At 41.9% G+C, this 23482-nt stretch overlaps 1 protein-coding gene across 1 annotated transcript in view; it reads right to left on the bottom strand.

The window, feature by feature from the left end:
* Window positions 1-23482, bottom strand: part of clasp1a (cytoplasmic linker associated protein 1a) — a 95553-nt gene that overhangs the window by 42211 nt on the left and 29860 nt on the right. The window contains 7 exon segments of the mRNA XM_034218423.1: window positions 76-149; window positions 633-773; window positions 18529-18599; window positions 21154-21251; window positions 21392-21467; window positions 21784-21875; window positions 22362-22465. Of these exon segments, the coding sequence (XP_034074314.1) occupies window positions 76-149; window positions 633-773; window positions 18529-18599; window positions 21154-21251; window positions 21392-21467; window positions 21784-21875; window positions 22362-22465 (656 nt within the window).

The raw sequence follows: 23482 nt of genomic DNA, 5'->3' as shown, positions 1-23482 counted from the left end.
CATTTTATGACATAATATACTTCCCTGTCAGCCATCTCTGGATTTGACTAACAGAACCAAACAGGCATAGCATACCTGGATTGAGGGCACGTCTTCATAGGCTTTGATGAAATCGTCCTCATCAACAGCACCAGCAGCTGCTTCCTTGCCTTTGAAAAAGAGAAAGAAAAAGAATTGGACCTGAAATTCAACAGCCCTTCTAAAGAAAGATGTAGAGGTTTAGAAAGGTAGAAGGTAGACATGTTACTAGCCAGCCTAATCTGAGTTATCCTTTTTTATTTTGTGTTTTTTGGATTTAATTGTATTGTTCTTTCTTCTTAAGTGTATTTTTTCTTTTAGATTTTTGATGTTTGGTTCGGTCCAATCTTAAAATACCTGTCTAGATCTTTCACATTGTCTTTTTGAGTATTGCGAATGTAAATTAATATTATTTAAAAAATATTTAAATAAGCTTTGACAAAATATGCTATAGGTTTAATATTCTTTGGCTTAATAAAACATTTCCTGAAATAATATGAATGATTGAAGCAGAAGGAAAGTGTTGATCTGACCAAAATGTAGCCAAACATTACTACATCGATTATACAGGAGGTAAAGAGTGTTAACTTTGTTGAACAGTGTGTATCCCTCACTTGTGGGCTTATTTGCGGAGGCTGAGCTGGGTCTTCGCACAGAGCTGATAACCGTCCTCCTGCCACCGGGGGGTGCTTTGGATGATGAAGAGGAGGAGGACCGGCCTCCATCCACTGAGTCTTCATCCTCAAAATTCTTATCTGCAACCACAGAGGGAGAAAAGAGACATTTGATGATGGGATTTTCAAAGTGATGTCTTGATGACTGTGAGCGATATTTCCTGTAAGGATCAATACATCCTTATTCTTCCATCATCCATGAACACATGTTGTTCCTGGTAACGGTTGGGCGGATGGTGAATGCATCATCATTCTGCCAGTCACTGTGTTCCTGACCTCTGCCTCAGGGAAACGGTCCGGTTATGAGCCTGAATCCATTATCCATCCATCCGACATGCCCCCCCCCGGTCACCTGCTCAACAGGACGTTCACACCAAGGTGTAGCCTGGAGCGGAGTGACGGTGCGGGGGGGATTGTTGTCAGCTGAGGCCAGGCAACAACGAGGTCATTGTCTATTTTTTGGAGGACATGTAGGGAAATAATTGATTTAAAAATAAACTTCTCAATCTATTTATTATCATTCCTGCAGATAGGCTTAGTATAAACTGCTGTTAAGGAATAAAGTCTGCTACCATTAGCGGCACATAAACATCAATGGAGTCACATAAGTTGATCAATAATACAAAAGATCACAGAACAGTGATAAGCTCATACACAAAAACCAGCTCCCTAAATGTCCCTGCTGCTACAAGAACCATGACGGTGACACAGCAACTCACAGATTCACAGAGAACACAGGTGGAGGACAGGGACAAAGAGGCAACAGGTTGACACAGGAAAGAGATCCAGACAATTCAGAGCCATGACTGGAAGACGAGACAGACAAAGAGATGGAAATCACTGAGAGCCAAACGGAGAAGAGAGCAGAGAGGGAGGGAAGAAGGAGAGATTAACAAGGCGTCGCTCTTACGGTCGCAGATTTTCTTGCATATCAGCTTCCTCAGCATGTCTCTGCTGCACCCTCTGAGACGCTCCCTCTTCTTCACCACACATCTGCCCAGGGTGTGTGTGTGTGTGTGTGTGTGTGTGTGTGTGTGTGTTCTGCATGTACCTCTGTTACATGCTGGGCTCAGACAAAGTGCCAGACTAACCACCCCTTCAGCCTTTGTCTCTTGAGTTCAGTTATCTGTGTGTGTGTGTGTGTGCGTGCGTGCGTGCGTGTGTGTGTGTGTGCGTGTGTGTGTGTGTGTGTGTCATCCCTGGTGATGCTGTTGGACTGTAGGGACTCTCATGGTGAGAGAGGGAGGGGTCTATTGTTGTACTTAGCCAATACACACACTCATACTACAGCGATAGTAAAAGTGAATATTACTACTGTATTTTATACAAATGTCAATACTGTATCTCAGAGTGAGGTCATTACTGCAGACATGAAAGCAAAGGGACATATATATATATTTATTTTTGTACTATTATGTATATTCAATACAAAGGTGTACGGATAGACTTATTCAGTAATATTTCTAGTGTTTAAAGAGGGACATTCTTACATTTGTAGTCAGTAAGACCTGTTTCAATGAGTTTAACCTCCCTTATGGGTGACACTAAAGTGTATCCGAGGAGGAGGGAGATGTCAACAGCTTTGCATAGACCCTTGGGAGTCTCGCTGCCCAATATAAATATTTCAGTCCCACATAATCGACTTTGCAACATCGGAAAGCTAATCTGATTACACTGGTTCAAGATCTCCGAGTGGAACTATAGTGGGAATAAAAGGATCTTACTAAAGTCTTTGCACTAATAACAAGGCTCTCTGAAACAGTGCCGGTTGGAGCCAGTTGGGTGCAGCTCATGCCAACTGAATCCATGGCTATGTGCAGCCAAAAACACCAATTTCATTGAAACCAATGCAGGCTAATAAACACATATTAAACATGTGTTGCACTGCAGTTGCTGAATTTAAATATAAATCTATTGTATCATATACTCTGTCGGTACTTCATCTAAGCAGGACTCCATACCCTTGCTGTAAAATGACACACCAGTACGACCACAAGCTGAGCAGCCACAGATACCGGTGAAATTGAACTGCCCTAAAAGTGTTACAAAACTAATGGAGGTGCAGTCTGTACGCTCCAAAGTGTCAATGCAAATACAGCATGTAAAACACCAAATAAAAGTAAGAACCTGAAATGAGCAGAACCCATTAAATACTTGAATGCACGCTTGTTGCTTAGATACTATCCTGGCCACTAAAATCTGTTATCCATCAGAATTGAGTTTGAAATTGAAGAACCTGAACAAATCCTTGAAATGCTACTAGAGCTATTTGCTTTAATAAGGGTCACAGTGGTGATATTGGTGCAATCTTAGTGAGAACGTTTTGAAGCCAAATGAAATAGAACATAATAAAAACTAAAACGTGATCGTTAAATCTAAGATAGCAAAACTAGCTGGGGGCCAAAAGTGGACTGAACAGCCCTTTGTCCCTCAAACTACTGCTAGTGGTTCTGTGCAGCACACAAGTCGATCTGAAACGTGTCAAATGAATACATCAAGTAGAATAAAGGGAACATCCCTCCCAGCCACAGAGCAGCTCTAAGGAAAAGGCTGTCTTTTCATTCAACCTAAAACTGTTGGAGCTATTTATTGATTTTGTATTAATTAATACTCTTAACATTCATTTGTAGCAGTTTTTGTTTATAATAAATGTAGAATTATTTATTGCAATTATTTGAGTTACATTAAAGTAATTGTTTGTCTTTTTATTTTGACGGCAGTTTTGGGCACCGTGTGATTTAGGAACGTGGTGATATGTATATGTTGGAGGAGGCTGGGGGTGGGATAGGCTGTATATATAAAGGGTGGGATCAGCGCACCAGAACAATTATAGGAAAGGCTGCAGGACAACCATACCTGAAATCCTTTATCATAGTACAAACACAAACATATGAAGAGGAGCTAACTGCCTGATCTCCGATGCTACAAAGAGCACATCAACAGAGAAGTATTGATCACAGACAGTGTGTACACACACACACACACACACACACACACACACACACACACACACACACACACACACACACACACACACACACACACACACACACACACACACACACACACACACACACACACACACACACACACACACACACACACACACACACACACACACACACACACACACACACACACACACACACACACACACACACACACACACACACACACACACACACACACACACACACACACACCACTTCAGGGGACATTGCATTGACTAACATGCATGTCCTGGAGACTTATCCTAACCTTAACCATAACCAACACATGCCTAACCCTAACCCTTAACCTTACCCTAACCAAGTCTTCACCCTAAAATGAATGATTCCCCTCATGGGGACCTCCATTTTGTCCCCATAAGGGAGGCGAGTCCCCACACGTGACTGTGAAAACAGATTTAGGTCCCCACAAGTATAGTAATGCTAGGCCACACACACACACGGTCAGGTCCATTGAGGGATGCAGCATGTGCTCCCTCCTGTGAGCACTAGGGGTCAGGCCACACTGCGACACATAGAGCAGGCAGAGTTGCTGAAGCTGACATCAGCAGTCACCAGTAATCTGTCTCTGACACACATTATATAACACGGAGGGTTTCTCCCCGCTCTGTACCCTTTAGAAAACAATAAAAGCACAAAGTCAGGAGAGATTACCACAACGTTTAGGATGGTAAGGTTTGTGGGATGGGGGAGCCTCTTAATAATAATATGGACTGCCTGACAGGGAGGGTGAGACAGAGGGAGGGGGGTGTCCTTCATCTCTTCTTTCACCTCTGAGCCTGTCCATCACAGGCTGCAGGGTTACGTCAGAGACAGATGACCAGTGATCAGTGTTACATCATAACATGGATGTGTTGTTTTGCTGAGCAAGCAGAGAGGCTGCTGACAGGGCAGACCTGATGAAGCTAACATTACTAGCACTTCTGATTGTTTTTGGTCTCGTTGTATGTTCTCCTACACCAAGCACTCCACATGAGATGCATTCCTTCTACCTGTTCATCGTGACAGGTGTGTCAGAGATGTAAACTGTGGCTGCTGTCTGATGAGGAACTCTGTATTGAGAGGACGTTATTTGCTTTTCAAATAGACCTAGATTTATTTGACTTGTGGTCCTTAACACTACAGCGGAAATTTGAATAAGAATAGGATATACGTCGACGTCATTGATGCCGGGGAAAGTGCTTTTCAGCTTCTTGAATGTGGATCATATTTCTTGCATCATATTTAATTGAATACCTTTGAGTTTGGAACTGACGCAACTTTACATTGAAACACTCCCAATTGGAATAGAAATGATTGTTGCAGCCATACTCAACACCTATACCTCCCAAGAAGCAAAGAGATAGGAAGGCAGGCTTTGAATGGTTGTAGGGTGCAAATTCATCTTCTGACCGAGGCTGCAATCATAAAGTCAAAAATAATCTGTCCCAAGGAAATGCTGAGTCACAGCAGAGCACCCAAAGGCGAAATGCGTCATTTTTCCTTTGTGGATCAGTCGATGTGTTTGCTGGAATAAGGAGGAACGATCATGACACAAGCAGCAACAATGTCCAATAAGCATCTATCCTTGTAACACTCAGCTGTACATCAGCAACCAGAGAATAATGAGGAGCACTGCCAATCCTGAATATAGTGTATTATATTTAACAGCAACAGCCTTTTTGCCCTCATTAATAACTGCAAACGTTTATTTTCCTTCTGCATCAGTAGAAAAAGAAATCCTTGTTATCAACACAACACAAAGTTCATACATATTCCATTTCCGGTAGAAAAAAGAAAGGAAATGCAATCTTTCCAATATACTGCGCTGAAAACCGTCCCTGATTGTGGGGTTGATATGTCACAGCAGACAGAGAACACATTATTGTAGCCTGTCTTGTTGTGAGGACAATGAGCTGGCTGTCCCACTCAGATTACAATGAAGTGTGAGACGAGCAACAGAAGCAGAGAATGGACTTGTAGAGTTCTCAGTGGCCATGTAAGCCCACAACGCTCTTCCTCACAACTTCCTCTCATTCTGCTCCTCATGCAATCTCCTACAGCTTTCATCAAATAAGGAAGGTGTAGAGCAGGGGGGTCAAACTCAAATACACAGTGGGCCAAAATTAATAAATCAGTACTACTCGAGTCGAGGGCCGCACTGGTTCAATGTTTATTGCAGAACTTATTGAAATCAACTTATTGCACATATTAAACCTGGAACTAACAAAGCTTAAATGATTGCCTATAAAAACAACATTAAACATGAAATAATCAGTTGCATTCATTTCTTATGGCTCTATCTGCAGCTTTTCCAGAGTCATTTCTTATGATTACATTTCCCCACAGGCCAACAACAGCTTCAACAAAACACTTTCCCTCAAAGAGAAAACAAACATGCCCTGCTGTCCTGAGAGAGAGAGTGCAGAAGGAAGCATCCATTAAAGTCAGTGCTGCTCTGTGATGCTAGTTCAGATACTTGGCATCTCATCTTGGGTTCATCAAGGTCATCAATGTTTGGGCTCAGGCTCTGAGCGGAGGAGACCCTCAGGATGGAGTGAAGGTGTGCGTGCAATATACCGGAGGGCCAGATCTAATAGTAATTACAAATTATCCTGCGGGCCGAAATTAAATCCACCACGGGCCTGATTTGGCCCGCGGGCCTTGAGTTTGACACGTGTGGTATAGGCAGTCCTGTGCATCTGATGTCACTGGCAACATTCAGGAGGTTTTTCAAAGCTTGTCCTCAAAGTTTCCAAATATAAAATATATATATAAAAAACAACTAGTTTGATATTTGGATTAGTCTTACTCGTGTTTCCAAAATAGTGGAAAACCAGATACATTTGAATGAGTCTTATCCCCTTTGAACATGAAGCAGTGTTATCAATCAGTGGCTATCCTGAATGTATCCAGTTTTAAGACACATTTCACATACACTTCTTAGTGTTTCTTCTTTCTATGTTCAACTGGATGATCGCTGAAGGTCTTCGAGATACAAGCAGAGCATTATCACCTGAACCATGAACACTTAGAAATCCTAACAAGGAGAAGCTGACTGCAGTGACACCCACTCCCATGATCCCACGTTACTTCAAAATCACAATACTCAACTTCTTATTTTATTGTTGCTTTAATACAAAGATCCCCAGTAGCAGAAACGTCCACATTGTGTTGAAAATGTGTTCCAAAAGTAGATCCTATATGTGGGTATTTGGGCCCAGTAAACACAGTTCCCTGATGTTATACCATCGTCTTGTTTGGCACTGGCACCAGCAACTTAATAATGTCAATCAGCTTTCTTTCAACGTTCTCTTTCATTTATATTGAAATCCTGTGACATTCTATATGATGCTAATATGTTCTTTTCAATGATTCACATATCAATTGTCTCAACAGCTAACAGAAACAGTTTTGTGGACATGAACACACCCTTCAGCCCTCTCTCAGCCACTGAGGCTGTGTGTAGGACTTGTCTGATATTCAGTGCAGTTGGCAGAGATGAGCCTGCAGAGGAGCCACAGCTACAGCGCCCTCTCATTGTGCCCCTTCACCCCTCACCCCCCAGCTCAGAGGGGCTGCTCTCAGATCACTGCAGAGAGCAGAGGGAGACAGTCACACCATTCAGTGTATACTCTCCCTCGACCTCCCTCTCTCATGATGAGGAATACCTAGGCTTTCTATTTCTGAGGTATCCAAAAAATAAAATCTGACTGCATTTCTAAGTAAAAGAAAACCCTGCATAGAAAAGCTCTTTCTTCAGATCCTCCACACTGAATTAGCCAATAGCAGCAGATACACCCCCACACCCCACACACAGAAGAAAACACGTTAATCTCTCTGCAGAGCAGGGCACTCTGGGAGTGTGATGATCAAAGGGATTTCTTAGAATAAGCATTCAGCCCCCTGGTGTTCACTTTTTCATACATGGTGCATTATATAACACACACACAGACTTGCCTGCACACACAGCGTTCAGGCACAACGCACAGACAGAGGCACTTGTCTTGTGTCGTCCTAAACCCATGACAGTAGCCTAGCTCAAATGTACATCAGGTTTTAATAATCCTGGGAACTCATTTCCTCCTTCAGAGCTGGAGGAAGTATGACTCTCTTTATACACACATCCCAATGTGATGCCCTGGACATGAAAAAGTATCTTATCATAACGTGGCTGGAGGGGTATTCCACCTCGGAAATAATCCAGTTAGTGCCAGAAAGATGAAAGTACAGCTAAATCAATTCAGAAGCTTTTCCACATAATAATCTGCAAATCTTAAATGAGCAAAAACGCTGGAAGTGAAGTTGAGCTGCAGATCTGCTGAGCTCTTCTCACAGAAGAACACTGGAGAACAGACGGACAGAAAGTCTGCCATGGACAGCAAAGGACCAGAAATCCAGGATGCTGAAAGTAGCTCGCACACACAAAGCCTCTGAGATTAACGCAATTACAAAGACGTTCTGTGATAGTGTTGAAGAAAGTGAGAAGCCATTGGCTGATGTTCCCTGATTACGACAATCCTCCCATATTCTGAGAGCGCAGGCCGGCCGTCCTCTCTGTGGTTATAAATACTGCTGCTCTGTGTGGAGCCTCAGTATGCACTGTGCATTGATCTAAATGGTTCCATACAGAACCAGACGGACTCTGACAACACTCACTCAGATATGAAACGTGTTACAGAATCATGACACCATTTTAGTGGAACTACAGATTAAGTTGATTAACTAACAATTGGAAACTATTTTAAACATTTCAGTCGTTTTTCACTGGTTGTAAAATGAGAAAATAAATCATGTTTTATACATTTTTTCTTTTAGTTTTGGACTGTTAGTGAAAAAAACATCACCTTGGATTCTGGATTCTGGGTATTTGTGATATGCCTTTTTCACTATTTGCCGACGTTTTACATAAACCATGAAGTGATAAAGCGACATAAGCCATTCATTAATGTGTTGATAACAAATATTGTCAGTCAGTTGCATTTGTCAATATTTGGCCAAAGTGGAACCAGCTCAGATAAATGTCAATACGCAGGCGTACATTTGTCTATTTCAGACTCCACACACATTTTATTGTAGAGGAAAAATGTGTAATTCTATAAGGTCATTTAAAAATATAACATAGCAGCATACATTTATGTGTGTAACTGTTACATTGTGTTCTATACTACTGACATTAGCATGAATAATATATACTCTCATCAGTGGTCTGTATGAGGGAATGAACCTAATGAAACACGTGAGCTCTACAAATAGAGATCTGTGCACTTTTGGGGTTTTACTGTACTGCATTACACTAAGAGGCTTATGGTGAGAGAAATTCATTTGTGAGAGTAGTCTGAAATGCTGCCGATACAACTCATTCAGCGGTAAGGACCAAACTGTTCAGGGTCCAGGTAAAAAGTGTATGGGGGTAGATTTGTCTCAATAATATTTGTGTGAACAGAGAAATAATTTGTGTGTAATTCAAAATAATTCCACAAATGAAAAAAAGATTTGTGAATACTATAATTAATTTGCAAATAAACAAAAGGAATTTTTAGTATCTCTCCAATATTTAAGACTTTCGATCAAGCATTTGTGAATCCATTTTGTATTTGTGGATCAAAAATGTGTTTTGGATCTGAATTCTCTGTTTGTGGATTGTCTTTACAGTATATATATACACACAGAGTTTTGAGACAAACGTTCCGCTCGTACATCCAAAATCTACTGGTGTCATTTGGCTATGTTCTGTAGAGAGCCATTTGGAGCAGTTTACATATTGACGATAACTCTCTCAGCTCGTTTGGTGCTGGACCGACATGAGGCAAGTGTCAGATGCTTCAGGCGAGCCGTCACTTCAGGCACTCGTTGTTTCCAGTGAAACAAATACCAATAACTGTATTGCATTGTTTTCTTAGGTGTATGCGCAATTACTTCATACTGTCTTTGTCTTTTTCGTCCTGCATTTATTGTGCCCCCCTCAGAAATAACTGGCCCCAGCCTGGCCCCCCCAGTCAAATTGGTCTAGAACCGCCACTGCTCACTTCCCACACTGCTGTATTACGTAAGCAAAGTCCAAATTCAGTTTGCAGCAGAAAATAAACGAACTGTACAAAAGAGGATTACATAAGAGATGTAACACTGAGACTTCTTTTTTACCCTCAGTCCTGCGTCACCCCTCCACATGCACAAACAAACCACAGGGGGAGGATCATCTTTGAGCCATTACACTCTGTATTATATACATGTGAGGGATGTGACCTCAGCAAAGACAAAACTCATTCTATTTCCAGTCTTACCTTCTCCAGCTGTCATGGTGCAGTCTCCCTCAGAAGTGAAGCCAGGGAGGAGTGCTGCTGCTCAGCTGATAGCTCTCTCTCTCTGCCGCTCTACAGTCTATGCCCTGTGTCTCTCGCCCACTGTTTACCTCTCAGTGCTGCAACAGAAATGGCTGCTTTGTTTTGCTCTCCGTCCCCCCTCCCTCTCTTCTATCTATCCCTCTACAATCCCTCTGCTCTCTCCCCTACCCCTAACGCTCCCCCTCCCTGCCTGTGTGACAGCACGACAGCGCATTCTAGTAGTGGCTACCTTGGACTGTTTACTACTTGGACTCCAAACATTTGCAATGAGTCTAAACTAGAGTCCAAAAGCAACACAGAAAACAAGCCAACACACCACAATGCTGTGTGACGGTAAGATAACTGGAGATACAGGGGAGAGGTACGAGAGACATTGATAATGTGGAGAAAATGAAAGCTGGCGACATAACTCATCATGAAAAAAGCTCTGCAGTCAGATACTTTCCTATTTTATCATGCACTAAATAACAACCCCCCAACCTGCTGCAGATCAACAGGCTGTCCTCAGGTCAGATTTAGTTATAGTGAGTCCCAAAGTCAACACTCGACGGAATGGACGTAATCATTTCTAAAATTCACAACATGTTTTTATCTAATAAAATATTCTGCTTAGAAGTTTCACTCTGGTCCAACTGCTCTCCTGCACACACTGAAAACTTGTATTCATGGGCCCCATAATGCTGATATTCAGGTTCATATCAGTATGTAGTGTCTCTACTTTAAAGAGTCCTCTCCTGCTGATGTTCAGGTGTATATCAGTATGTAGTGTCTCTTATACTTTAAAGAGTCCTCTACTGCTGATGTTCAGGTGTATATCCGTATGTAGTGTCTCTACTTTAAAGAGTCCTCTCCTGCTGATGTTTCAGGTGTTATATCAGTATGTAGTGTCGTCCTCTCCTACTGATGTTCAGGTGTCTATCAGTATGTGTCTCTACTTTAAAGAGTCCTCTCCTGAGCTGGTTCAGGGATATCAGTATGTAGTGTCTCTACTTTAAAGAGTCCTCTCTGATGTCAGGTGTATATCAGTATGTAGTGTCTCTACTTTAAAGAGTCCTCTCCTGCTGATGTTCAGGTGATCAGTATGTAGTGTCTCTACTTTAAAGAGTCCTTCCTGCTGATGTGTTCAGGTGATATCAGTATGTAGTGTCTCTACTTTAAAGAGTCCTCTCCTGCTGATGTTCAGGTGTATATCAGTATGTAGTGTCTCTACTTTAAAGAGTCCTCTCCTGCTGATGTTCAGGTGTATATCATATGTAGTGTCTCTAGCTTTAAAGGTCCTCTCCTGCTGATGTTCAGGTGTTTATCAGTATGTAGTGTCTCTACTTTAAAGGTCCTCTCCTGCTGATGTTCAGGTGTATATCAGTATGTAGTGTCTCTACTTTAAAGAGTCCTCTCCTGCTGATGTTCAGGTGTATATCAGTATGTAGTGTCTCTACTTTAAAGAGTCCTCTCCTGCTGATGTTCAGGTGTATATCAGTATGTAGTGTCTCTACTTTAAAGAGTCCTCCCTGCTGATGTTCAGGTGTATATCAGTATGTAGTGTCTCTACTTTAAAGAGTCCTCTCCTGCTGATGTTCAGGTGTATATCAGTAGGTAGTGTCTCTACTTTAAAGAGTCCTCATCCTGCTGATGTTCAGGGTGTATATCAGTATGTAGTGTCCTCTACTTTAAAAGAGTCCTCTCCTGCTTGTTCAGGATGTATATCAGTAAGGTATCATGTCTCTACTTAAAGAGTCCTCTCCTGCTGATGTTCAGGTGTATATCAGTATTAGTGTCTCTACTTTAAAGAGTCCTCTCCTGCTGATGTTCAGGTGTATATCAGTATGTAGTGTCTCTACTTTAAAGATCCTCTCCTGCTGATGTTCAGGTGTATATCAGTATGTAGTGTCTCTACTTTAAAGAGTCCTCTCCTGCTGATGTTCAGGTGTATATCAGTATGTAGTGTCTCTACTTTAAAGAGTCCTCTCCTGCTGATGTTCAGGTGTATATCAGTATGTAGTGTCTCTACTTTAAAGAGTCCTCTCCTGCTGATGTTCAGGTGTATATCAGTATGTAGTGTCTCTACTTTAAAGAGTCCTCTCCTGCTGATGTTCAGGTGTATATCAGTATGTAGTGTCTCTACTTTAAAGAGGTCCTCTCCCTGCTGATGTTCAGGTGTATATCAGTATGTAGTGTCTCTACTTTAAAGAGTCCTCTCCTGCTTGATGTTCAGGTGTATATCAGTATGTAGTGTCTCTACTTTAAAGAATCCTCTCCTGCTGATGTTCAGGTGTATATCAGTATGTAGTGTCTCTACTTTAAAGAGGTCCTCTCCTGCTGAGTTCAGGTGTATATCAGTATGTAGTGTCTCTACTTTAAAGAGTCCTCTCCTGCTGATGTTCAGGTGTATATCAGTATGTAGTGTCTCTACTTTAAAGAATCCTCTCCTGCTGATGTTCAGGTGTATATCAGTATGTAGTGTCTCTACATGTCTCCATGCTTTAATGTTCAAAAAGCTCTTTATTTTTCTCATACTGCCTGTGCTGCAGCACCTCTTTTCACCCTCTTTCTGAAACCAGAGCTGCTCTGATTGGTTAGCTGGCCGGCTCTGTTGTGATTGGTTAACTGCTTAGAGATGTCCCGCCCCTTAGCCTCGTCACATACAATGTGTTGGAGCGCTAACCAAGCAGTGAGAGTGTTGTGATGTGTGGGAGAGAAACTCCCTCTGGAGGGAACACAGGGATGTTAGCCTCTGCAGACCATTGACATGCAAAACAAACCTATAGGGAAACCCCAAAAAGCAGACATGGGGCTCTTTAAACTAAGACTTTTTCCATAATCATAAATGTTGGGGAAATATTTTCCAAGGCCCATAACTTTGACCCAGTTTATCAGTTCAAACTGTCCTGACTGAGCACACGTACCTCGTAACCTTGGCTGCTGTGCTCTCAGTGTTCTGTCTCCCTGTTCCTGCCTGTTGGCGTCAGCTGATAGAGGTGTTATGGTTCTATGTTCCTGCCTGTTGGCGTCAGCTGATAGAGGTGTTATGGTTCTATGTTCCTGCCTGTTGGCGTCAGCTGATAGAGGTGTTATGGTTCTATGTTCCTGCCTGTTGGCGTCAGCTGATAGAGGTGTTATGGTTCTATGTTCCTGCCTGTTGACGTCAGCTGATAGAGGTGTTATGGTTCTATGTTCCTGCCTGTTGGCGTCAGCTGATAGAGGTGTTATGGTTCTATGTTCCTGCCTGTTGGCGTCAGCTGATAGAGGTGTTATGGTTCTATCTTGTTATGCAGCATGTTGATGATGCTCTCTGAATTAGCTAAATACATGGGTCCGGGGTAGAGTTCTTCAGAATTGACGTGGCAACTCTACCGTGCAGTCAGACCGTGGCTGCTGTGACTTGTGATGTGAATTCTCCGGCCGAAGCTCCAAATAAACCATCAGTGTTTGACATCAAAGCTCCTGCTCTTCCCATTACATTACATTACATTGCATTTAGCTGACACTTTTATCCAAAGCGACTTACAATAAGTGCGTTCGACCAACAAAATACAAACTTGAAGAAAACAGAATCATATAAGTACATCAGGCTTCATAGAGAAAAAACATTTCAAGTGCTACTCAACTGGCTTTAGATAAGCCAGTCCTTTATTAGTATAAAAGTGCTTTGTTAATAGTTATATCGCTCGAAGTGGAGTCGAAAGAGATGAGTTTTCAGTCTGCGCTGGAAGGTGTGTAAGCTTTCTGCTGTCCTGATGTCAATGGGGAGCTCATTCCACCATTTAGGAGACAGGATAGTAAACCCACGTGTTTTTGCTGATGGGAACTTGGGTCCCCCTCGCAGTGAGGGTGCAGCGAGCTGTTTGGCTGATGCAGAGCGGAGTGCACGTGCTGGGATGTACGGTTTAACCATGTCCTGGATGTAGGAAGGGCCAGATCCATTCGCAGCATGGTACGCAAGTACCAGTGTCTTGAAGTGGATTCTAGCAGTTACCGGAAGCCAGTGAAGGGAGCGGAGGAGCGGAGTGGTGTGGGAGAATTTAGGAAGGTTGAAGACCAGACGAGCCGCTGCATTCTGGGTGAGCTGCAGAGGTCGGATGGCACATGCAGGTAGACCAGCCAGGAGGGAGTTGCAGTAGTCTAGGCGTGAGATGACGAGAGCCTGGACCAGAACCTGCGTGGCTTTCTGGGTCAGCTGGGGACGTATCTTCCTGATGTTGTAAAGCGTGTATCTGCATCAACGGGTTGCAGCAGCGATGTTTGCAGTGAAGGACAGGTTGTTATCTAGGGTCACACCCAGATTCCTTGCAGTCTGAGTCGGGGAAACAACAGAGGTGCAAATGTTGATTGTTAGGTCAAGAGTGGGACAATCTTTTCCCGGAAGGAAGAGCAGCTCAGTCTTGTCAAGGTTGAGCTTGAGGTGATGATCAGACATCCACTGAGAGATGTCAGCTAGACAAGCAGAGATGCGTGCGACGACCCGTGTCTCTTTCCTGAGTCGTTGACTCCCACTGCATTGCTCCTACACAGAAGTTTCCCTTACAATAAACTATGATGACAAATATTCAAAGTTTCATATGATAACCTCAGTAGAAGAAGCTTTTTGACTGGGGGATAACTACTCCTCTGTCTTGTAGACACAGAGTTTACTTTAGAAATGTCTCACAGCGCAGCTACATTACAGCAGACATTCTTCTCAGCTCTGAGGCAAATGTATTTCAATTGAAATGAGTCGTCAGCCACAAAGCCATTATCAGAGCAACTGTGAATGAGGAGTGGAGCCATTGAGGAGCCGAGCAGCTGAGTATGATGGATGTGATGCTCGGCTATCCAATCACTGCTAAAATGAGTCATGTTTGCCTAATCGTCCAAACAGCATTTTTACTTCAAATGCAAATAACAAGTCGAGTCATATCACCTACAAGTATTACAAGATTCCAATAGTCAATATCATAAATCAATCAATAAACATACTCTACCCAGGAGCACATTCTTCAGCACTCCTGTGTCGCTGCATGTTCCTCAGTGTGTGTGACTGACATGATTCATTAAGTTGTGGTGGCAGTTGAAATCCACAAACGTTGGGAGAGATAGCGTAAGGTGTTAGAAACATTGAGTGTGTTCTCCTGGGCTCAGCTGCTGCCTCTGCAAACACAGTGTGGATGCAGTCAGCAGGAATGACACAGAGTCAGCAGTAAAGGGGTCAAAGCTACTCCACCTGCACAGAGGACACAACTCTGCTGCACTCAGAAGAGGACAACACATCTGCCTCTTTATTTGAAGTTTCCATGTGTCATTGTCCTGTTTGTAAGCATGTAAGTATCTCACTGCTAGGGCACAACAGGCACAGGCTGTGATATCCATCTTAGTCTTTACGTGGGGCCATGCCAGCGGATTGTACCAACTAATCGGACAGGGTTGGAATGGAGGATGAAGGCCACCCTGAAGAAGATGTTTTTAGAGTGAAGCTATACGAATACAAGCCACAATACGAAGCAGGCAATGCTGCTGGTGAAGGAGAGTCGCATGGGGGGAACTGGTCCCGAAGGTTTAACTGGGTGATAAATGAGTATACAAATATGAGTCAACAACAATTGTTACCAGAAAAACAAGAATATGCACTAAGGAAATCAAAACATTACATCTATTTTGATTTCATGGGAAATTGTAATCTTCCCTTTAATGTTTCTGCTTTGTCTATTTTGGTATATTGATACATTTGGGAGGGATGCCTCTGGACGCGTGGTTTGGTCTTTAGCTCCACAGAGGGACATCTAAAGCTCTAGTGTGAGCCCACCTCCTGTGGAGACATCTCATCTCTAGCTGCGGGCTGTCCGTCTGCTCTGTAAAACCCTGTCTTCCTCCCCACACACACACACACCAGAGATGTTCACAAGTGTCCAAGTCAAGTCTCAAGTCTTTGTGGGGTGAGACTTGATCGAGTCTCAAGTCTTTGGTCACGAGTCCAAGTCAAGTCTCAAGTCTTTGTGGTGTGAGACTTGATCAAGTCTCATGTCTTTGGTCACGAGTCCAAGTCAAGTCTCAAGTCTTTGTGGGGTGAGACTTGATCAAGTCTCATGTCTTTGGTCACGAGTCCAAGTCAAGTCTCAAGTCTTTGTGGGGTGAGACTTGATCAAGTCTCATGTCTTTGGTCACGAGTCCAAGTCAAGTCTCAAGTCTTTGTGGGGTGCGACTTGATCAAGTCTCAAGTCTTTGGTCACAAGTCCAAGTCAAGTCTCAAGTCTCTAAAAAATAAAAGTCTCATGTCTCTTCTGGTTGTAATAAGCCTTCTATTGTCTGCTGCTATCCAGTCTGTTAAGAATACTGCACAGCTATATCTAAGACATTCAAAGCATTTACTGTATTATTATCACTCCTATATCTATTAGCATACAGTATCAGTACTGATTAGTTGTTTGTTATATGATCACTTTAAACAGGCTATTGCAATGCAATATGAGGAAAAACATCACACTTTAGCTAAATGCAAACAACTTATAAGCAAAACACTTCAGAATCAGAATCACAATACTTTATTAATCCCCCTGCAGGGAAACTGTGTTAAAAGTACTTCAAAGTAAACATTTGTTCTGTGCCATTTGCAACTAAAAAACTATTGCTGCAATATTATCTGAAATATACTGAACTGGTGATATTAAAACATGACCTGTTCCAAAAGAGATATCTATCATTAACACCATTTACCAGCCAGATGCTGGTAAATCATGCAAGTGGCTGGTACTGTATGTTGCACGCACCAGCCACAAATAACAATGGCAATCTATTGAGTGGCTGGTAACATTTCAACATTCACTAGGCTAGCCATTTGGCCAGTGGACAACAATGTTAAAATGTGACCTCTGCAACCGTATTGTTTAATTACACTGGGTCTCTAATTACATCTTTTAAGTCTACTATAAATAAACATATTCCTCTATCCTCTCACTCAAACCCAGTAACCTGATAAACCTGTAACATTAACGTTACGTGGTCAACAATAAACCTGTAACCTGCCTATAAACCGACAGATGTATTTATGTATGTAACTATGTATTGTTCTACGTTTAACGTTAGCCAGTAGATGGTGGCAAGCGGAACGTAATGATTAACGTTACCGACCTTTTTTATGTCATGTCAAGAGTTTGGATGTCAACGCCACTCAACGCAAACAAGTGTGACAAGCAAACATTCACTCATCTTTTCAAATATTCAGTTACAAAGCTAGTAGCAAGCTAAGTTAACATTACATAGCTGATGCTGAGCTAAACATGTTTGCTAACCGTCCATATGCGTTAATGTGACTGACCTCTCCGGGTGAGTTTTCAAGTGCCTGATGAAATTTGACGTTGTTGCACCAGCATCCTTGATTTTAATATTGCAGACTTTGCAGTGTGCGCTCCTTTTGTTGGTGCCGCCGGCGTTTTGTTCGAAGTTTTTATAGTTGAACCTAATTACAAGCGATACAGATGCAGGTGTGCCGCCGGTCGCCATGGTGTTACCATGATGTTAATGTTAAAGGTGGGGTAGGTAAGTTTGAGAAACCGGCTCGAGATACACTTTTTGTTATATTCCATGGAATGCTCTTAACATCCCGATAGCCGGCCCGGCTAAAGTAACTGGATGGCCTACCTGCCTGTCAGCCTTCCATCGGGGCACAAACTGATCTCGTGCCCTCATTGGTCATGTGCGCGTTCGTGTGTGTTGGAGGAGGGGCTCTGTGAGGAAGTGGCAGATTTTCTCCGGTTGTGTATTTTCAAATTCTAGCGATCTCGAGCCGGTTTCTCAAACTTACCTACCACACCTTTAATACGCCAAAAATAGAAAACACAATGATTGTTCACGAGTCCCAAAACACAAGTCCAAGTCGAGTCCGAAGTCTTTTGAGCAGGAGTCCAAGTCAAGTCTGAAGTCTCTGTGTGTGCGACTTAAGTGCGACTCGAGTCCGAGTCACAAACTCGAGTCCCCATCTCTGACACACACACACACACACACACACACACACACACACACACACACACACACACACACACACACACACACACACACACACACACACGGAACACAAGCCAATACACCACAATGCTGTGTGACGTAAGATAACTGGAGATACAGGGGAGAAGTACGAGAGACATTGATGTGGAGAAAATTAAAGCTGGCAACATAACTCTGCAGTCAGATACTTTCGTATTTTCTCATGCACTTTCGTATTTTCTCATGCACTAAATAACAACCCCCAAGCTGCGGCAGATCAACAGGCTGTCCTCAGGTCAGAATAGTTATAGTGAGACTACAATAGCCCTGATATTCACTGTGCATCTTTTCCATTTCCCACAGTGCTGGGTGTCACATTAACAATGATGCTAGCACAGAGAGGATAGAGCACCATCTTATCTCTTATCTTATAAAAAACATTCCACAGTCCAGAAAACATTTCTACATTTTAAACTGTAGGTATACGTTATTGTTGGAAAAAGGTTCAAGAGCAGCACACCTGGGCAAATGAAACGCCAGAGGAGAACAACTGACCTGAGACGGACGATGGCATCATGTTCCCGGATCTTTGGACTTCATCAAATTTGCTGAAGATTACATTCAACCTGGAAAATAAGAGGTATTGATAAGTATGTAAAGATGATACAAAGTAAAAGGAGAGTAAATACAAAGTGTCAGAAGTTTGAAGCAGAGAGAAAGATGGTTTGTGGAAAAGGACCCTGCCCTTTACCATCCATCACTTCCTATGTGAGAAGTTCCCCCCTTTGTGCAGCAGGGAGGGACAGGACCAAAATAGACGGTGTACAAAGCTGCCACACACATGACAAATGGGGGGGGGGGGTTGCTGGTGGAATGCATGTCGTCCAGTGTTGGAAAAAAGAGGACGAGGAAGACAATAAGATAACAGAAATAATACGATAATAAAATAAAAGTCTTTTAAAAAATCCAAACCTGACCTGTGAAATTCTGGCATGCTTAAAGGTCACCTATCATGCTCTTTGTAGGCAATAGCATAGGTCTCAGATATATACAAATATATAAAAAATATGTCTATGAAGTGTTTTGCTCAAAATACCAAACAGATCACCCATTCTAGCCATGCCTCATATCCCTCTATTTCACTTCCTGTTTCTAAAGTGCTGATTATGGGTATAAAGCTTTAAAAAATAAAGAAATGGATAACAAATAAAAAGGAGGGGGCTGAGCTCATGCGGGACCCGGCAGCTACTGTCTAAACGAAATACTGCCGTGATGAAACGCCATATCATGGATTATCAAGGATTGTTTCTGAAACAGTATGGAGCTCAAAGGCTTTCTCTCTTGCCGGTTATACCACAAGGTGAGTTCCTTTTTATTTCCTGCTTCTTCACACACATGCTCTCCAGTACAGGTTAGCTCTGTGTGTTAGCGATGCTAATGTGAACATGCACCGGCCATATTACGTCCATTGTTTCTGATAGCAACTTTCTGATAGTGCCGTGAGTCCACATTTCAGATATTACGTCATATCGGACACAAATCTGGATCAGCTCCGTTGTTCCCCCGTTTTTAGAGATTTGGGTACGGAGGGAAAGAGAGAGGGTTTTATTTTCTGACGCTGCGTGAGTTCCCTGACACACCGGGGACACATGTTTATGTATACAAGACATCAAAAAGTGCATTTTGCATGATAGGTCCCCTTTAAGAGAAGGAGGACTGTAAGTCAGATTCAGTGGCTGGAGTGTTATGCCAAGGGTAGGTTTCAAATATATCAAACACAAGGTTAGCTAGGGTAGTTAGAGATAGGAATCTAGATAATCCCAATCCAAGGTTGTGTGAAATCACCTAGATGATATGGAAGGTGAAACAAAAATAACTTCACCTCAGTAATTATTTCTGAACTTAGACTATGGAGCTGCACATGGGGCACTTTTTGTTTCTTTAAATATCATGTACAAATACATGTGTGCTAAGAAAATGATTACATAGTGTGTCTTTTTGATATGTTCTCTATAAGCAACAGACAGAACTTCTCTAATATCTGCAACACTAAATGCAGCCCCCCCCTTTCCAAATGCTGGTGCCCATTGGGAACTTATAGTTTACTGCCCAAATTAAAGGTTGACAAAGCCAGAGATTTCAGATAAAGTGACCAAAAGCTGACCGGAAATAAAACAAATTGCCATTTTGAAGAAACACTGCAATAATAACATATATTTAATACAATCTGTGACAAAGCACAGTTAAGGGGAGTTTAAGGAACAGACAGGAAACCAGCCGGAAGGTAAGTACTGATGTGAAATTAGGTCAGCATCAAATCCATTTTAGACATTTTGAAAAATGTATTTCAGTCTTAGTGCACACTATAATTACAAGATTTTTACAACTTGACTTTGCTGTCAGACAGCATCTCTGACAGGGAAGTGACACCGCTAGACGTCTCTGCTCTCAGAAACCACCAGACTCACTCCATTGATAAAAACACACTTGGAGGTAACCACATTCCCACAATAACACAAACAGACTAACAGATAGAGGCAGTGTTAGACGGTGAGAGGTTCAAATACCGGGTTTTTTTGTGGAGTCTGATGGCTCCGAAGATACAGAAGCAAAGATATAGGCTTCGGTTCTCTGTGAAAAAGGGCTGTCTGACAGGAACGCAAAGTGATGAGAATATTCTCAATATAGCACAACACTTAAACTGACATTGATTTTTTTGGGTGACCACAATACGTTTTGTTGCTGCCCCGTCCACAGCAGTGTTCCTACTGCTGCATCTACTGTAGAATACACTGACTCAGGATAGGTAACTAATACAACCGCACATTAAATATCCAAATGATCCATTTAGGATATAAGCGTACAAAAGGTTGTTTTTTAAATGTTCTTATATAGATATATATATATATAATTTGTAAGAGACTGCATTTGTGAAAGATGGATGAACCTAATACAATAAAGACGTAGTGTAAATCTTCCCACGTATCAGGGTTCTCACTGCAATGCTGCAATGCCTAATTCTGCCACTAGTGGGGGTGCTACAGGTCTGGAGCCTGCTACCTTTGTGTCCACAGAGCCTTTATGTGTATTTGGAAGAATAAGTGAGTATGGTAGGAGGCCAAGCAGAAAAGAAGAAGAGGATGGAGGGAGGGAGGGAGGGTCAGCGTTCTGTGGTCGTACCGTGACTGTGGCAGGCCCTTTTTGCTGAGATCCATCCTCACCCTCTCCCCCACATGTCTATAGATCTCCACCAAGCAGCTCATCGCTCCGTCACGCACCTGAAACCCACAACATTTGATTTGCACCTGGGTCTTTGTTCTTACCATAGACTATATGCACATTATACATGTACAATATACAAATATACAATTTGACTACGGTGGCAAAGCAGATGGAAGAAAAGCATGACTGTGCATACCTGACTTGTGGGGTCCCCCAACAGGTTACATATGTGGGGAACAATTTTACTCAGGGTCAGGCCTTGAGCTCCATGTCTGGAAGAAAATAAGTATATCACTCAGCCCAATGAACAGATACAAGGAGATATACAGCACCTACGGGGCAGGGTAGTGAAAGGAAGTCAAGCTGAACAACATCAGTCATTTATTTTTTGAAAATAACATGTAATTAAAAAAAAGGCAGTTTTGAACTAAGATGTCTGCCTAGCTAAAGATATTGTATTTCATAAACTGCATGTATCCATTCTAATTTGCAAGAATGGAAAGATGTGTATCATCCACATGACAAAACGATGAAACTAGGTCTCATCCACACGGACAGTGCACGTGCAATAAGAAAGGTGAGACTCACATGCTCAGCGTGGCGATGAGACAAAGGCACACTCCTTCTCTGGTCCTGTTGTTCTTGTGTTTGAAGCCTCCCAGCATTCGGTCCCACACATACTATAACAACACACACAACACAATGGATTATCAGTCAATGGATCATTGAGAATACAAACAGTAAAGGAAATGGACCAGTCCGCCATGCCTGGCTATTCAAAGATATAATATATAAAGATATAATCAATGTGTTGTTGTTTTTTTTAATATGGCATCCATTTTGACACGTTTTTCTCAGAAATTGGAAGTAAAACCTCAGCTCTCTTAATAATGATATAATAATCATTCAGGACAAAAACTGGTCACAAACATTTTGTTGGGCAGTTTTTGTCCTCGAGACACATCAGGGCAAGTCAATGTGAAGGGTTTCAGGTAGGGCAACAGGGAGAGATGTGTTGGGTTATAATATCAGAGGTTTGAGGATTAGATTCAATACAACAGCTCAGTGGTCAATTTCACCACATCGCACAAGCACTAAGGTCGGCTCAATCAGGAAGCAGCAGTCATTGGAATGAATTCAGGCTGTGTGTGAGTGTGTGTTGGTACCTGTGGGCTGGCAGCTTGCTCCATGATCTTTAGCAGCACTGTTTGGTCCTGTTCTCGCACTTGGTCTTTAGAATCTCCCAATCGATCGATAAGGCTGGGAAGAACTGAGGGAAAGAGCAGGAGGAAACCAAGAAGAATGACACCAGACCAGGAATTACAAACATATGTATGGGTATTGAAAATGATCCTATGGCCAATCAATCTTTCAGACATCCCCTCAAAACAGTCATCATAGAAGGAGGAGTTTGAATTGTAGAGTCATTTGTTCTTATTTGAACACAAGTATAAACAAATAAAAAAATTAATGTGTGAAGAAATACAGGAATAAATAAATAAATACGGAAATAAATAAATATAGAAATAAATAAATAAAAGAATAAATGCATAAATAAATATGGAAATAATATATATATATATATATAATATATCATTTCTGGCAGATTGGGCTCTACTTCTAATGCCTGGCTAACCACGCTGATTCGAATGCAGGAGGAGCATTACTGTTTAGCCCTTATCTTTATACATCCATGGTTTATCCACAGTTGTAATTGTTGACAATTCAAATGTACTCAGGTTTATTTATGGTTATTGGTTTAAGAGCCATTGGAGATTATTGGATCATTGCATTTATTCTTTTATTTATTTATTTGTGTATTTATTTCCTCATTTATTTATTTATTTCCTCATTTATTTATTCCTGTATTTATTTCCTTATTTATTTATTTATTCCTGTATTTATTCATACATTTATTTACACATTTATTTATACTTATGTAATGTAATGTAATGTTCCGTCCTCCATAAAAAAAGAGGAGGGGCGGACAGTGGGCAGCAGTCACCGTGGTAGAAGAGAACTGTCCTCAAAGCAAAGACAGGATCTCAGCCATTATGCCTGCATTCAAATGTGAACTAAGACGTTCGGGGGTGCACTGATCATTGATAACTGAATCTCTAGTTTACTGGAAATGTTAACTCATATTGTTAAAGAATTGTTTAGTTTAAATGAGAGACTGGTGAGATTTCACAAAAGCTCTGGAAATTGTAAAATTGCAAGAAAACGCAACATTCAAATTTACCTTGACCTTTAAACTCCATATTTCTCTTTATTTCGATGTATTTGA

The sequence above is a fragment of the Gymnodraco acuticeps genome, unplaced genomic scaffold (assembly GCF_902827175.1).
Source record: "Gymnodraco acuticeps unplaced genomic scaffold, fGymAcu1.1, whole genome shotgun sequence".
NCBI lineage: Eukaryota > Metazoa > Chordata > Actinopteri > Perciformes > Bathydraconidae > Gymnodraco > Gymnodraco acuticeps.
This window is presented reverse-complemented; position numbering and strand designations above follow the sequence as displayed.